This window comes from Pinus tabuliformis, chromosome 4_1 (genome assembly GCF_031772625.1).
Source record: "Pinus tabuliformis cultivar Carrire ecotype Pingquan chromosome 4_1, CPIR1, whole genome shotgun sequence".
Classification (NCBI taxonomy): domain Eukaryota; kingdom Viridiplantae; phylum Streptophyta; class Pinopsida; order Pinales; family Pinaceae; genus Pinus; species Pinus tabuliformis.
In genome coordinates, this window is record NC_142303.1 from 396,331,363 (window position 1) to 396,347,723 (window position 16,361).

At 33.6% G+C, this 16,361-nt stretch overlaps 1 protein-coding gene across 1 annotated transcript; it reads left to right on the forward strand.

The window, feature by feature from the left end:
* Positions 1-356: 356 nt before the first annotated feature.
* Positions 357-2,268, forward strand: LOC149175973 (dormancy-associated protein homolog 4-like). The gene is made up of 4 exons (XM_089419812.1): positions 357-546; positions 1,246-1,434; positions 1,550-1,652; positions 1,764-2,268. The coding sequence occupies exons 1-4, from the start codon at positions 426-428 to the stop codon at positions 1,786-1,788; spliced, it is 438 nt and encodes a 145-aa protein (XP_089275938.1). The 5' UTR covers positions 357-425; the 3' UTR covers positions 1,789-2,268.
* The last annotated feature ends 14,093 nt before the right edge of the window (positions 2,269-16,361 follow it).

Below are 16,361 nucleotides of genomic sequence, written 5' to 3' on the forward strand. Positions count from 1 at the left end.
CCATACACAAATAAATATACTGTTACTGTATTTATTTCCCTATATTGAATTTATTTAACTGTTAGAGAATACATATCACAATCACAGAAAGTCATCGAGAGCTTGCCAACAAGCAGTCACCTTTCAATTCAGTAGGTGGCTCCCATTACACGTCAGGGCTGATTTCGTCCTTTTTACCATGACGCGGATCTATTCACCTTATCCGCTAGCGTGTCAGATATTGACACGTCGCCTGAGAAAGATAAGATGCAAACATCGAAAGATGCGTCAAATGATTTCATATTTCAAATCGAGCTGAGCTGTAATCTTGGAAACGGTGATCCTCATCTTCAGCAACCATTTCGATTCCTTTAAAATACTCTTTTGGAGCAGGTAATGGGGATCACAAAGTCTCCGAAGAATTGCAACTGTTTACCGGAGAAATAATGGGGTTGTTGGATAAGTTGTGGGACGATAGTTTGGCCGGTCCTTGCCCAGATAGTGGTTTAGACAATCTCAGGAAAATCGCCATTACTAATTCTTCCATGGCACCTGCATCAGCACCAGGTTGGTTTCTTTGCAGTACTGTAATACTCCACGCTTGTTTAAAATTGGGTCTGGGTTTGATATGCACATTTAAGCTTGAAGTTGCAGATATGCGATGCCAATTGTCTCATAGTATATTTCTTATTTCAACTTTCAGGTGGAGAGAGATTATGTAGAGCTAATTACTAACACAACTACACAGAATTAGTTGACAGGCCACAAAATATTCTTCTATGCTCATAGGAAATAGAAGTCTAAAGGGTTGGGATGGAAAGAAAAAACAAAAAACCCTAAGGCTATCATTCAGTTGCCATTAAACTCCTCAATCCAAACTGTCAAGAACTACTGATAGGCACAGATTATAAATCTAGCTGATCCATTTGTGTGTTCTCCCTCTTAAATTGATTAGGTTCTTTAGATATACAAAGGGATTTCAAAACCTCAGTCTAGGGTAAGTCAATTGACGATCCTCGTGATATTAGGGTTTTGTGAAGAATGTGGTTTTAGGTGCAGACTCTTGTTTTTTAAGCTGTTCAGTTTTGTGGACATCATTAAAATTTACCTAGAGATATATAGAGATAAAAATTATATCAATCTCCTCACTAACAATGTATCCTATCCGCTTATGTTATAGTGATAGTGGTTGAGATCCACCCATAAATTCATCTAGAGATATGGAAATTTGAAGTGAATTAACGTTCTGTGATGTAATGTTTTCAGTGGGGGAAGAGGGTTTAGGCACGTTAAGGAAATGCAGAGCGAGTGCACACTACCAGCGATCGAATGATGAGAAGAGTCTAGTAACGCAGAGTATCACCATTATTAAGCCTCCTGGTAATCTTCGTTCACTGTCTCTGGATATTCCGTCTTCGACTGCAGGCTCAAGCCCTCCAATCTCACCATCTTCTTGTGAGTAATCTTGTTCTGTTTTTCATCAGCATCACCGGATTTCTTTTTACCATGAAATTCATGGGGCAGAGAACATTGGATTTATGTTTGATGGATTTGGAATATTGTGTAACAGTGACACCAGGAGAACGAGAGAATCCATGGCGGAGTCATAAGCATAAGAAGGGATCTGAGAAATACCCGAGAGCAGAGCCCAGAAGCCCTACGGTTTATGACTGGTCAGTCTTTCATTCAAACGCGTACCTTATGCCGAAGTACATTAGGGTTTCTCACACATAAATATAAATAGTATGAGGACGAAGGACTGACACGAAATAATTGTATTGCAGGGTAGTATTCAGTGCCTTGGATTGATAAAGATGAAGTATTTGGTGGGTTCTGCACACTCGTTATTTTCTATCTGTGGTAGCTGTTAAGGTGGCCCATGCATTTATAATGACAACTAGTCTCGGGGAATAACATATGTTTGTACAGAGATTGATTTGGAGAGTGTTCCAAGCCGATGAGAATATTTTTGTTGATAGTTTTACTGAAAAAGTTTGTGCAGTGCAGGCTTTTATAGCTGGTTGTGTATGTAGAGCCGATAAGGACGATACAAAGTTCAAACAGATTACAAGACACATACAGATTGTGAACTTTTAGCCCACTGGGTGTATACTGGCCATTAACTCTGGCTTAGCGCCCAGACCTTCAAATATCGCTAATTGTATGGGCTCTTCAGCTACAGTTGTATATGTCATATTTGTAAAGAGGCAATTATGAAGTGGATAGGTAAGTGTATGTTTAAACAATATGCCCAGATAAATGAAATCGTATTTAAATAGTAATTATAAATGTATGTTAATGGAATATGCCAGAATAAATCAAATTATTGGAGAGAAAATGAGATTGAAAATGGTGATATAGGATTTTTAAATTTTTTATTTAAAAAGTGATTATGGAGTGGATTGGAATATGTCAAAATAAATGAAACTAACTGGCAATTGCAAGGATGTTGCCAAGGAAACCTATTAAGGTAATAGCATATAGAAAAGAAATACATTAAGGCAATAGCATATCGTATTAATGCTATAGTATTAATTAATGTTTTTTAAACAATGGTTGAAAATAAAAAAATATTAATATAAAGGAAGGATGTTTTTTTAATAATTATTGAAAAACAAAAAAATATTAATATAAGGCAAGGTTGATTCCTTGATCCATGAGGCCTATATTGAAGTTAAAGACTTTGTTTGATTATGCTAACACAAATTCCTGCTAAATAAAGAAATAGATTGTGATTTGCTACCCTGAGGTAGTTTTGGTACAATTCCTCTAAGAAACATTGGAATAAATTTGACAAAAAAAGTTGGATGAAGAAAAAGCATGCATGTGGAAATTACACATAGTGACATTTGTGGTCCTATGAGAATTTGTTCATTGGCAAGTCTAAATTATTTTATGACATCCATAGATGCCCTTCCAAGAAAAATTTAGTGGTGTTTTTTCAAGTACAAACCATTAGCTCTTATAACATTGAAGGAATATAGAGCAATGGTTGAAACTCGAAAGGATAATTGATAAGAAGACTAAGGTTCTCAAAAATTAGAGTTTCAGAAAATAAACTCTAATTATTTCTACGAGTATTGCAAGACTCATGGTATGTGCACAACATAAGTGCATTGTAGAGAGGAAAAGATGACTATTGTTGAGATGGAAAAGGGCATTGTCAAGGCAAAAATGTCTCAAACAACTTTTGGGTTGAAGCGGTCTATACTATATACTTTAATGTAATCATTCAATAGAAGACCCACTAAGGTTGTAAGAAACATCTCACCTACAAATGCATAAGTGATAGGAAATCATAAGTAAATTGCTAAGCTTCATGTAGGTATGGACATGTGTGATATCTACTACAAATATGGCACTATTCTAGGACAACCTAGATACAATATGGCTTGGAGACAGCGAATTTATATAGAGAAATGTGTGTCCCTGCAAGGAGAGAAAATTTTGGAACGTCATTCATGAATTTGGAAATAGAACCAAAAATATGGTTCTCATTAATATTAGCAAACTTGATTTGTACGCATTAGATGCAAAATGAGTTTCTTGTCACTCTATTCATAACTCTCTAAACTCTACACATTAGATTGAATACTAATAAGAAATTACATTTCATAAAAAATATCTTCATTTTACATTCCCATGGGTCTCAAAGTACTTTGTAGAAATTAGGGTTGTGGTCAATGGCCTTTGTTTATTTCAAAATTTTGTTTCCATTGTTGATTCAAAACACAGGCAGTGTCTTCAAATTGGGAATTGGTTTCAAGCACTTTGTTTCTTCTTCACCCCCTAGTTTTTATTTTGGATAGGAGATTATACCATTAGGGCTAACCCACTCATAATAACACTTTCCATTTTAGAATTGGCTTGTTGTTAAACCTCCCCTATTTAACTCTAAAGATTAGGCCATCAATGTGTTGTGAGGTTTTATTATGCATTCACTTTGGAGGTTCTAGCATAGTAGTTTGTTTTCTCTTCTAAATTAAGTCCACTTTTAGGCTGAGAAGTGCACAAGTTGTGAGGATTTTCACATACTTGCCCATCATCTCATTTCTTGTTTAATATTTATTCATCATGTTTGGCCAGCGTAAAGACAAAATTGTGGTATTTGTAAAATTAGAGAACTCCAGTGACCCTGATAATGATCATCTCAATGCTTGTCACATGCCTTCCACATCTTTGGAAAGAAGAGAAAAACCTATTCTTCCATACCTCATTATTCTCTAGAACATAACCACTATTGGCATAGCCCCACATTCAAAAGTAATTGTTCAATCTCAAAATTCCAACTCAGGGGGTTTACAATACTATCACTGAATATGTGAGTTTACTAAAACATATGCTAAACAACCATCAATATGATAATTACGTCTCTATTTTTAAAAGTTGCAAATGAAGATTTGAAAGTATGTATGCTCTGCTACTTCTTAAGAGTTGTGAAAACATAAATTTGGGAAAGATGTGAGACGAAAATACTAGTGAACTTGACTTGAGTTAAGCTATTATAATTTAATTCAACCTTATTTCAATTTAATACTCAATAAATGCCCATTGCTTGTCATTAACGATATAGGTCATTATCAATATCGATGTGCCAAGATTAAACTTAGAAAAAAAATGTCGTGATATTATAGATTATACTAGTTCAATCAAGATGGGTAGGAGTAGAATACCAACCATTGAAAAAAATATTTGTTTGATGCAACACTAATTCAAACATAGAAGATCAAACTTAGACATGTGTTGAATGTCATTTTGACTAGAAGACAACAAGAAGCAATGACCCTGTGGTTTGAATGTTAGAGCCATAAAAGTAAAACATATTTAACCAAAGGAGATTTTTTGCTTAAAGCTTGAAAGGGTATGACTAATGTATCAAGAGCCCCAGAAAGATTAAGATCTAACCATTTTCTATTTTGAATTCATGTTTAACTTACAATCATGTTTTTTATCAATAGCTTGAATATATTTCATGTTACAATCATGCATGTTGTTAAATAATGTTTTTTTCTAATTGATTTGGCTCCTCCACTCACTCCCTCCCTCTCATTGTGCATAGAAGAGGTGGTTGAGATTCCACATAAATGCCTCCCAATATATTTTAGTATCAATACTTTTAATAATATTTTATGCACTAATTTACCTCTTTGCATCAAATATATTCATTATAAATCATGGTAGTGAACACTAGAAACAAAGTTCTCAAATTTACCCAAATTATATCATCACTGCTTATTTCACAAGATTTTAAAAACTAGTTTGAGTGTTTCTAAAGTCAAAACCATATTATTATACATCATAAAATCGAACAAATATTAGCTCAAAGCGTGCATAAATCATAATAGGGAGGGCATACATCAAGAAAATAAAATGCATTTCTCTTCTTTCTGTGTCAATATGGGGGCATTGGGATTTCCTAGGGGAGGAGCTTCTTAGAGGATCATCCATTTCAACTTATGATTTTTCGGTAGGTAAATCTATGGAGGTGGGATTCAAAGTTGCCTATAATAGTCACTTTCACCGTATAGTCTACAGGGGTGTGTTTGTTGTACATTTAGGGGAGGAGAGGCATGTATCGTAGTGAGGAGTGTTGAAGTTTCCTAAGCTTCTCGCTCAACAAATGAATTTCATGAGTTCTCCGCGAGGAGTGTGGACGCTTCCTAAGCTTCTCGCTCAACCAATGAACTTCATGAGTTCTAGTTTACACTGGTTGGGTATGTGTGGATAACGTTCAACCATTCAAGTGGGACACAAAGTTGAATTTTCTAACTTTATTTATTATACATGCCGCTAGCAACCAGTGTTTCATTGACTTGTTATTAGTTTTTCTTTGACTAAAAAAATATAAAATCTATCCAAAGTTTAACATTATAAAATTGAATGTATTATTTTTAAATAAAATTTATTTTTATTTATCTCAAATATGATTGGTTGAAATGTCTCCCCTCTTATTGTGTAATGATGGCAAGAATTGACTTTTGCGTACTCTATTATTAACTACTATGTACTATATCACTAATTACTATGTACAATAAATATAAATAATTTGAAAAATAACATTATATATTAGTTACTATACACAAATGGTTTGTAATTAAATTCAAAAAATTCATTTTCTCATTGGTGTGAAGTATTGAATAGACAATTTTTATGGGTTTTATTTTTTAATTTACAAAAAAATAATTTAAAAATTATAAATTTGAAAAAATATGTAAAAATAACATGTTTTCAAATTGTACAACTCTCATTATATCAATCTATGCTCTAATGACATGACATGTGTACTATAATATGAACATTATATAAAAAAAATTGTCATCATTCAATATTAAATAAATAATTTTTAACTTCTTATCATTCTCTTCAATGTCAATTTTATATATATATATATATAACCTTTATCTACCAAAAAAATGTTTAATTATATTAAAAATAATAATAATAAAAAGGTTAAACAAATATTCATATAACTCATTTTACAATTTTATTATTGTTTGGAGTGCATACAACACATCATGACACTAAAATATTTTATTAAACTAAGCAGTAGGGAATGCTCGCTATGCTACCTTGGTCACTATCTTAATGTAGAATTTACAAACTAAATTAAATTTAAAAAGTTAAACAACATCATCATTATCATTTACTAAAAACTAAATATAATGTGTTGAAAACCAACCAAACTAAAACCATAAAACACAATTAATTAGAAATATATATATATATATATAATAAAATATATATAAATATGATCTTAACATATTAAGAAATAAATTATATATAATATATGAAAAAAATATTTTACTAAAAATATACAATTAAAAAAACACATTTTTGATATACCAATATTTTTCACATTCCTAAAAAGAGTTACCATTAAATTAAATATATTCAAAAAAAAATTCCATTCAATTCTCTTATCATATTTAAGTGTTATTCTCGGAAATAACTGTTTCTTAATTTACATAATAATAATATAATTACCTAAAAAATCAACAAAATTAAGTTAAATATATTTGGTTGTCAAATCCAACACAAAATTAAATAAAGACTATAAACGAAATTTAACAATTCAATGTTAAAATGGTGAAACTAAAACCAAATGTGGGCACTACTTTGTAAAACTCATTATATCCTTGATTTGATTTGATGCGTTTTTTTCTCACACAAAATTCAAGATTATACATGGCGAAATATTTTTTAGCTACTTATTTCACGTTATTTCACGTTGCTCTTAGCCCTAGTACCAAAAGCTAAAATCTTAGAGAAATTATGATGTCTAAAATACTTTCTAAGTGTTTGAATCGTTGGTGTTGATCTTGATGATTTAAATAATTGAATATTAATAGTAATAAATGGCCATAAAAATATTATGACGACATTAACATTAGTGAAAACGAAATTTAAATAAAGAATATAAACTAAATTTAACAATTTCTTGCATTTTGAAATTGTGAAACTAAAGCTCGTCTAAATATAAGTAGGTCTTTGTAAAATTTATTATATCATTGATTTGTTGTGCATTCCTTTCTCACGGAAAATTCAAGATTATACATATATTTAATGGAGAAAAAAAATTTAGCTACTGCATTTTAAGTTGCTCTTAGCCCTAGTAGGAGAAGTTATGTAGATTACTGAAATAATTGGATATTAATAGTAAGAAATTGACAATAAAAAAATTATGGCATTAACATTAGTGAAAACTAAATTTAGATTAAGAATATAAACGAAATTTAATAATTCAACAATATGAAATTGTGAAACTAAGGCTTGAATAAATATGGGAAAGCCCAGGTATTTTTCAAATATTTTTCTGTACACTGCATCAATAAAGACTAAAATCAACATCCTACATCCACCAAATATTGAGAGAAGGGCATTCTGCAAGTGCTACGCATTTATCAAAAACAAAACTGGCAAAGCAATGGAAATAAACAATTCTCGTATTCTTCAAAAAGGACATTTTGCTATGTTCAAAGTGCAACCATTAGGGATTTTGCATCACTAGTTATGGAGTACAAATTAAGACGAATGTACCCAATTGCTTCATGGGTTATTTTTCATTTGACAGTAGGAGAAAATGTTTGGCATTGATGTTTTGAAATTCATAACTTGCAACATTGTATCCTAGCCTTCGCAATATGAGAAAACAAAGAGTCACCATTGTTTATGCTCAATAAATCCACAAATAAAAAGCGTACCTAAAAACTACTTAACAATCCCCAAAACTTGCAAACTTCCATAGCCAAGCATCAAATAGTTGAAACTTCCAGAGTCATGAGATCTAAAATAGTTGTATAGATTTGAACTTGGGAGGCCCAGTTCTCAACATGATTCCAACATAATGCAACTACACCCTTCTAAAATGATCCAACAACGCAGTAGCATATCAATGCATCTATACCCTTCTAATAGAAGCAACAACACAATAGCTTATCAATGCTACAAATAAAGCACTTTTGCTCCCGAGAAGTCTTATTATTATACCCAATTATTATTACTATTTAATTTTAATACAAATCCGAATTTTAAAAGATCCAACAACACAAAAGCTTACCAATATTACAAATCAAGGCACTGAGTTTACCGAGGAAGAGTATTATATCCAATTATAGTTTCAAAGTTTTGTGATGTCGAGACTTATCAACGAATATGGCAAAGCCTGATCATTTTTCAAATGCTTTTCTACAAGTTGCAACAATAAAAACTAAAATGAACATCCTACGTCCACCAAATATTTAGAGAAGGGCATACTACAAGTGCTACACATTTATCAAAAACAAAATTGACAAAGCAATGGCAATAAACAATTCTCATAATATTCAAAAGCACATTTTTCTATGTCAGAGTGCAACCATTAGGCATTTTGCATCACTGGTTATAGAGTACAAATTAAGACTAATGTACCCAATTGCTTCATGGGTTATTTTGCATTTCACAGTTGGGGAAAATGGTTAGCATTGGTGTTTTGAAATTCATAACTTGCAACATTGTATCCCAGCACTTGCAATATGAGAAAACAAGGAGTTACCATTATTTCTGCTCAATAAAGCCACAAATAAAAATCTTACCTGAAAACTACTTAACAAACCCCAAAACTTGCAAAACTGCCATAACCAATCACCAAACAGCGGAAACTTCCAGGGTCATGAGATCTAAAATGGGTGTATAGATTTGAACTTGGAAGGCCCAGCCCTCAACATCATTCCAACATAATGTAGCTACACCCTTCTAAAAATATCCAACAACACAATAGCATATCAATGCACCTATACCCTTCTAATAGAAGCAACAACACAATAGCTTATCAATGCTACAAATAAAGCACTGTATCCCCCCGAGATTTATTATTATTATACCCAACAATGCAAAATCATATCAATATTACGAATAAAGACATTGAGTTTACTAAGGAAGAGTATTATATCCAATTACAATATTCATAATTTTGTGATGAAGTGTTGCTTCCACCTTGCACCAAAACCAACGAATGCATGGCAATAGATCAAAACCTTCGGCACATGTACACCCAAAGATAAATAAATAAATAAAAATGGAATAGATCTCATTCGTCAAAGTGGGATCCCTAAACATTATGGTTGCACTAAACATAGTAGATTCTTTTTTCCCTTGTGCCAATTGACAGTGGCATGAACTTGTAACAAAAACAAGGAAACAATATTCAAAAGATGAGAAGGGTGTTGAGAAATCTAGGGCATGGATAGTTAAAAGATTTATCTGCTTGATAATTTCTTGTGATATACTTTTACTTCTTTTCTTATGATATTTTCTTCGTTATGTTATTATTGTGTTATTTTCATCAAGACAATTACCAATATGCATAATAAAAGACAAGTGGCACAGTATGTAGGCTTGTCAACCAAGGATAAAACCCCTCACCTATCGAGAGGAAAACCCAATAAAATTTCTTCTTCTAGATCTTCAATTGATGAGTACCAAGACCATGACACATAACCGTGACTCTAGTATCATCCCAAGAACCTTGTCACTATCCTTGATTCTCTTCCTCTTCCCTTCGACTTCCTCCTTGATCTAGAACTGCTCTCCTCGGCTCCTCTTCACACTGCTTCTTCTCAACTTCTCCTAGAGAAACTCGGTCTCTAATCTTCACACTGCTTCTTTTCAACTTCTCCTAGAGAAACTCGGTCTCTATGATTTCACTGGCTACCTCTAGAGAATCTCGGTCTCTAGATCTCTATCTCGATTACCCAGAAAAAATATCCAGAAAAACCCTTCCAGAAGAATTCCTTCTTTGTTATCCCAGAAGAAACTTCTCCTTCGCTTTCCCATAAGAAACTCGCCTTTGTTGACCCCAGAAGAAACCTCCTTCACTGCCCCAAAAGAATACTTCTTCGCTTCCCCAGAAGAATGATCCTTCACTGCCTCAGTGGAAAACCTTTTTCGCACTTCTCTTGTTAGCCTCTTCTTCGCACTTCTTCTTGACCGAATGTAAGTTGAGTTGTTTCCTTTCAAGTGAGGCCAAGTTAGGCTTTATATACAACTCATCTCATGTTCTTTAGGCCGACGTGATTACTAGAGGTTAGGCCAACTTCCTCTAGCATGTTCTTCCATCATTCTAGGTCGACTTGAAAAGGATAAATGACAAGGCCTTGGAGGATATTTTACATAGACAAATTTGACCTTTTACAAAGTGTAACATGACTTCATTACATGACAATGACTCTATCATTTTATGAATAGATGAAAAATAACTCTTAAACACTCTCAATGGGAGTCTTGACTCAAAAAAAAAATCTTTTTCTCATGAAACCCATGAAGCAAGTCAATATAATATTTATTTTTCTTCTTTACATCTCATTACATAAAATCATAATTACATGTCATTCTGAAGACCGAACCTAGTTACACTTTTCAACACTCCCTCTTAACTAGGGAGGTATTCATAATGGTACTTGGACTTTCTCAATCTGAAGAATTTTTCATAAGAAGAATTCGGATTGGTAACTCATTTGTATAACATCATATCAACCATCATTGTTACATAGCAAGGCCTTTACTAACAGCTCCTTATCTCCATGAGATCTGAGCTCAATGCTGGCGAGACGAATGATTTATACACACTCTCATCATTGTCTCTCTTGGAACATCCCTTACCCAGGTACTCCGGGTATGTTCCATGAGGACTATTCTTATCTTGGACTCCCCAACCCTCAAAGAATTTCGGTCCTCCATGAATAATCTCGTATTGGATGCCCTATCTCGTCCTCAAAGAGTATTGGATGCCAAATGATTACCCAATCCTCCATTTTGTCTTCACAGGTGAAGACTAGAATGACATGTCTATCTCTCCCTCTCAAATAGGGAGGACATTCAAATAAAGGAATGTACTCATTCTTACCAAAAAGAAATGTACCTAAGCTCCCTCTTGGCTTAGGAATTTCCAAGTTTCTTCCAAGTAAGAAACTTATTTTCCAGGATCCCTCTTAACTAGGGACCTACAACAGCTCTTCATGTGGAACAACTAGATGCCTAAAGAACTCCTCTCTTCTTCGATGTCATCAAATTCTTTTTTCATGGAGCCTTCATCTTTCGGCGACTTATTTATAGGGCACATACCATCCATCACTTTCATCTATGAGTTAGTCATGTCCTCATTTCACCAGAAAGTTTTCCATATGCCTTTGCTTCATGTAATTCTTCTTTCTTTCATGCCATATTTTTTGGAAGGATCTTACATCCTTCAATATGGCTTTCTTGGAAGTCATCCACAAATCATCCCTTTGGTAGTCCTACATAAGCCCATCCAGATGTTAGTACAAAAATAAGAGATGAACACTTAAATCAAAATTACCTTTGTGATGGTCTTTCTTCATGACATCTTCCTGTAGGTATCAGCATCCTACATGCGGATTGACACATCTCCCACAGATATCCATTGTCAAGGGCCTCCATATTTTTCTGACTCCTATTAGAGTCTTCACATCTTTATAGGAGATATTCTAGTCAACTCTTCTTGGTCTCAGATGTTGAATTCCTTCTACCTTTGTTGCATACTTTCACTATCTCTTCCTTTCTTTCCACACTTCATTCTGAGGAGCTTCCAATTAGAGTTCCTCAATTTCCTCATGATTCATATGAGAACATATTATGTTGATTTCATCTAGTGTAACTTATGCCTTTTCTGCAATATTTCAGAGGAGGAGATATTTTCTTCTTTTGATCATATTTCCCAAGATGGGTATAGTGATTAATATTATCTGCAACCATATGACGTGACTTTCATAATAATCTATGTGAGTATGCATACCTCATTTTTCCTTTTTGTCATCCAGACTTCCTGTAGCAGCTTCATTTGAACGGAAGAACTTTATCCTTTAACTTCTTTTCCTGCTATGCCATCATACCATCATTCCTTGAATCCCAAAAACTAGAATTCCTGATGAAATTCTTGCTTCCTTTCTAGATTGGTGAATCCTTTGATAAGGATTCCATCAGAGAAACTTGAGGATCTTTCATATCCTCACTTGGCAGATGTTTCCTTATTGACTATTGTATGATGATCTCAGTCGATGATGACCTCTACTTATTTCTATAAGTATCACTTGAGATTTCAATGAGGTTTCTAAGAGCTCCCATTCTTTCTAATTACGAGAATTTATTTCAGACATTTTTTATGCTTCCAATGTCACAAGATCTTACTTCTAATGCTTCTATCATAATGTTATTTTCTAATCTGAAGCATCCTATTTTATTTACATTGCTTCCTATATATAAATTACAAGTGAAAAATACCTTCTGAAGAAGATCATCTTAGTCATAGTAGAGATATTTTTTCTTCTTCCTTCTTAAGCTTCTTTGTCTCAAGTTCTTTCACTTCATCAGTAGTATGGGCTTCTTCCCTATCCCTCTTACGTTTGGGACAATCTCTTCTATAATTCCCAAGTTTGTGAAAACCATAGTACCTTTTCTTAGCCATGTTCTTCTTTTTCTTTGGAGGAACAAACTTTCCAAATTTCCCTTTTCTTCTTGTCACTATTTGATCCCTTCTATCTGACCTTTTGTTACTTTCTTTCTTCAACATGTCTTCTTTTGTCTTGCCGAGAGACCATAATTTGATGAATGGGATAGCTTCCTCTTCCCTAGTAGATATGAGGTTACCTTTTTCATCAATCAATGCATTTAGAATGGCGAAGATCATTTCGTTATCAGATACCATCTCTCCTAGATCATGCAATTGACCTTTCTTTGAGATTCTTTTGAGAGGCATGACGATATCCGTTCATCCCTTAACACCTTCAATTTATATAGATCAGATCTAAGTGATATGATCTTTCCTATTGTGCTTTCAGAGAAAATTTCTACCAGCTTATCATATATTTCTTTAGATGTCTCTAGCTCAGCTACATAGGAAATGAGAGGATCTTTAATAGATTCTTTAAGGATATTTTGAATCTTGAGATCCCTCTCCATGTATTCAGATGATGCATATTCTTCAGGTGGCTTGGAGACCTTTCCATGGACATGATTAATGACGAGGACTATGTCTATCCTTCTTTTTCATGCAAGGAAGTTTGATATCCCAACCAACTTATGGTTCTCCTTGAAACATGAAGTCATTTTTACTAGATTAGATTATAATAAAAGGTACTTACTTATGAAGATATAATCTTCAACTTGATGATGAACTTTTTGCTTCAGATGATCCTTTTAAGAAGGTTCTTTCTTCAACGAGGGAAGATTGTCGTCTTTAGGATGATTTTCTTCCAAATGAGATCCTTGCTTCAATAGAGAGAAGATTGCCTTTCGATCTAAACTTCCTTAGATTTGAAGAGCTTCCACTTTGATGATGTATGAGTAATGATCTCTGAAGTGCTTCTAGGGTTTCTGTCTTTCTTCATGCTTCCTTCTTGAAGATAATTTCAAGACTCTTTCTAGAGTATACTTCTTTGATCTAGGGTTTTAGTATATCTTGATTTCTTGCTTGGTGATCCTTGACTTTCTTTGATCCTTATTTGAAGCTCGATTCTCGTGTGTCCCCTTGCTTTTGAATGCCCCTTCTTTAATGCAGCGCCTAAGCTCTGATACCATGTTGAGAAATCTAGGGCATGGATAGTTAAAAGATTTATCTTCTTGATAATTGCTTGTGATATACTTTTACTTCTTATTTTATGATATTTTCTTTGTTATGTTATTATTGTGTTCTTTTCATCAAGAAAATTACCAATATGCACAATAAAAGACAAGTGACATAGTATGTAGGCTTTTCAGCCAAGGCCAAAACCTCTCACCTCTTGAGAGGAAAACCTGATCAAAATTATTCTTCTAGATCTTCAATTAATGAGTACCAATACCATGAAACACACCCTTAACTCTAGTATCCTCCTATGAACCTTTTCACTATCCTTGATGCTCTGCCTCTTCCCTTCGACTTCCTTCTTGATCTAGAACTAATCTCCTCTACTCCTTCTAGAGAAACTTGGTCTCTATTCTTCACACTGCTTCTTCTCGACTTCTCCTAGAGAAACTCAGTCTCTATAATTTCACTGGCTTCCTCTAGATAATCTCGGTCTCTAGATCTCTATCTCGGTTACCCATAACAAGTATCCAGAAGAACACTTCCAGAAGAATCCCTTCTTCATTATCCCAGAAGAAACTTCTCCTTCGCTTGCCCAGAAGAAACTCTCCTTCGTTGACCCCACAAGAAACCTCCTTCGCTTCCCCAGAAGAATACTTCTTCACTGCCCCAGAAGAATGGTCCTTCGCTTCCTAGAAGAATATTTCTTCATTGCCCCAGAAGAAAACATTTTTTGCACTTCTCTTGTTAGCCTCTTCTTCGCACTTCTTCTTGATAAAATGTAAGTCGAGTTGCTTGCTTTCAAGTGAGGCCGAGTTAGGATTTATATACAACTCATATCATGTTCTTTAGGCCGACATGATTACTAGAGGTTAGGTCGACTTCTTCTAGTATGTTCTTCCATCGTTGTAGGCCGACTTGAAGAGGATAAGTGACAAGGTCTTGGAGGATACTTTACATAGAAAAAATTGACCTTTTACAATGTGTAACATGAATTCATTACATGATAATGACTCTATCATTTTATGACTAGATGAAAATTAACTGCTAAAGACTCTCAATGGGATTCTTGACTCAAAAACAAAATATCTTGCTCATGAAACCCATGAAGCAAGTCAATATAATAGTTTTATTTTTCTTCTTTACATCTCATTACATAAAATCATAATTACATGTCATTATGAATACTAAACCTAGCCACACTTTTCAACAAAGGGTCGAGTAGAGAGGTTCATTGAAAAACTTTAATAGTTGGAAGGGATGAATTCCTTACTTGCGAAGATCCTGCAATATGTTCATGGGTTATAATAAATATCAAAAAGTTGAACGGTTGCACAAATCAAGATTTAGTTGACAGTTAAAGCAGTGGGATTTAACGGTGGAAGAATTTTCAATCATCTAACATTGGATCTGACTGTGCAAAGAGATGCAGAGGGGAAGCTAGGGGAGTTCTTCCCAGAGGAACGTCTTACGACGTAATTAAAGGAGAGAAAATGAGATTGAAAATGTTGATAGTATTTTTAAAAAATTTAAGGGCTTGGGTTATGTTTTAAAATTGATTTTATTTGGCTAAGAGTTTTTTAGACACAAGGAAATAGGTTAACAGCCTAAGACCAAGAGACATTTGGTAGGAGTGAACTAGTAATTCCAAGTGGCTTGGTTTTCGTTGAATAAGAGTGCATTTGGTAGGAGTGAACTGGTAATTCCAAGTGGCGTGATTTTCCTTGAATAATAGTGATGAATCAACCTTCTTTCACAAGTTACTGATAATTTCAAGTCCCGTGGTTTTCCTTGAATAATAGTGATGAATCAACCAATGATAATTGTCCCACCACTAGTTTGATAACTGAATTATAATAAATTTTCCCATTATTTAAAATAAAAAATAATTTTTTTAATAAAAAACCATTCACTTCATTTGTCATAAAAAATGATCTCATTGAGTCTCTTGAAATTAATCATGAAAGGTATATGCTTAGGCCATGCATTAAATAAAAATGTAATCTTGTTAACTCTCTTGAAATTAATTAGGAAAGGTACATGTGATAAATTAAACTAGCTTTGAGTGCATTGAACATGAACATTAACTCAAAATCATCTAAATCAAATTTTATTATATATTTCAAAGGTTTAAAATTAACCTAAATCCATTTAAATCAAATTTTATCATACATCTCAAGGTAAATCTTAAGATTGTATATCAAATTTTCATTGGTTAGAGAGTACATGCACAACCACTTTTCTGATTTTTTATTTTCACATTTGGCCAAATCATGCTAGTGTTGACATTGTTGTCATTGATGGCAAAGGAGCAACAAGAAGTGTG

Coding starts and splice junctions, on each gene's coding strand:
- LOC149175973 (XM_089419812.1), top strand. CDS start 426: ATGGGGTTGTTGGATAAGTTGTGGGACGATAGTTTGGCCGGTCCTTGC. Junction 1,435..1,549: donor TCCAATCTCACCATCTTCTT/GTGAGTAATCTT, acceptor ATTGTGTAACAG/TGACACCAGGAGAACGAGAG. Junction 1,653..1,763: donor AGCCCTACGGTTTATGACTG/GTCAGTCTTTCA, acceptor ATTGTATTGCAG/GGTAGTATTCAGTGCCTTGG.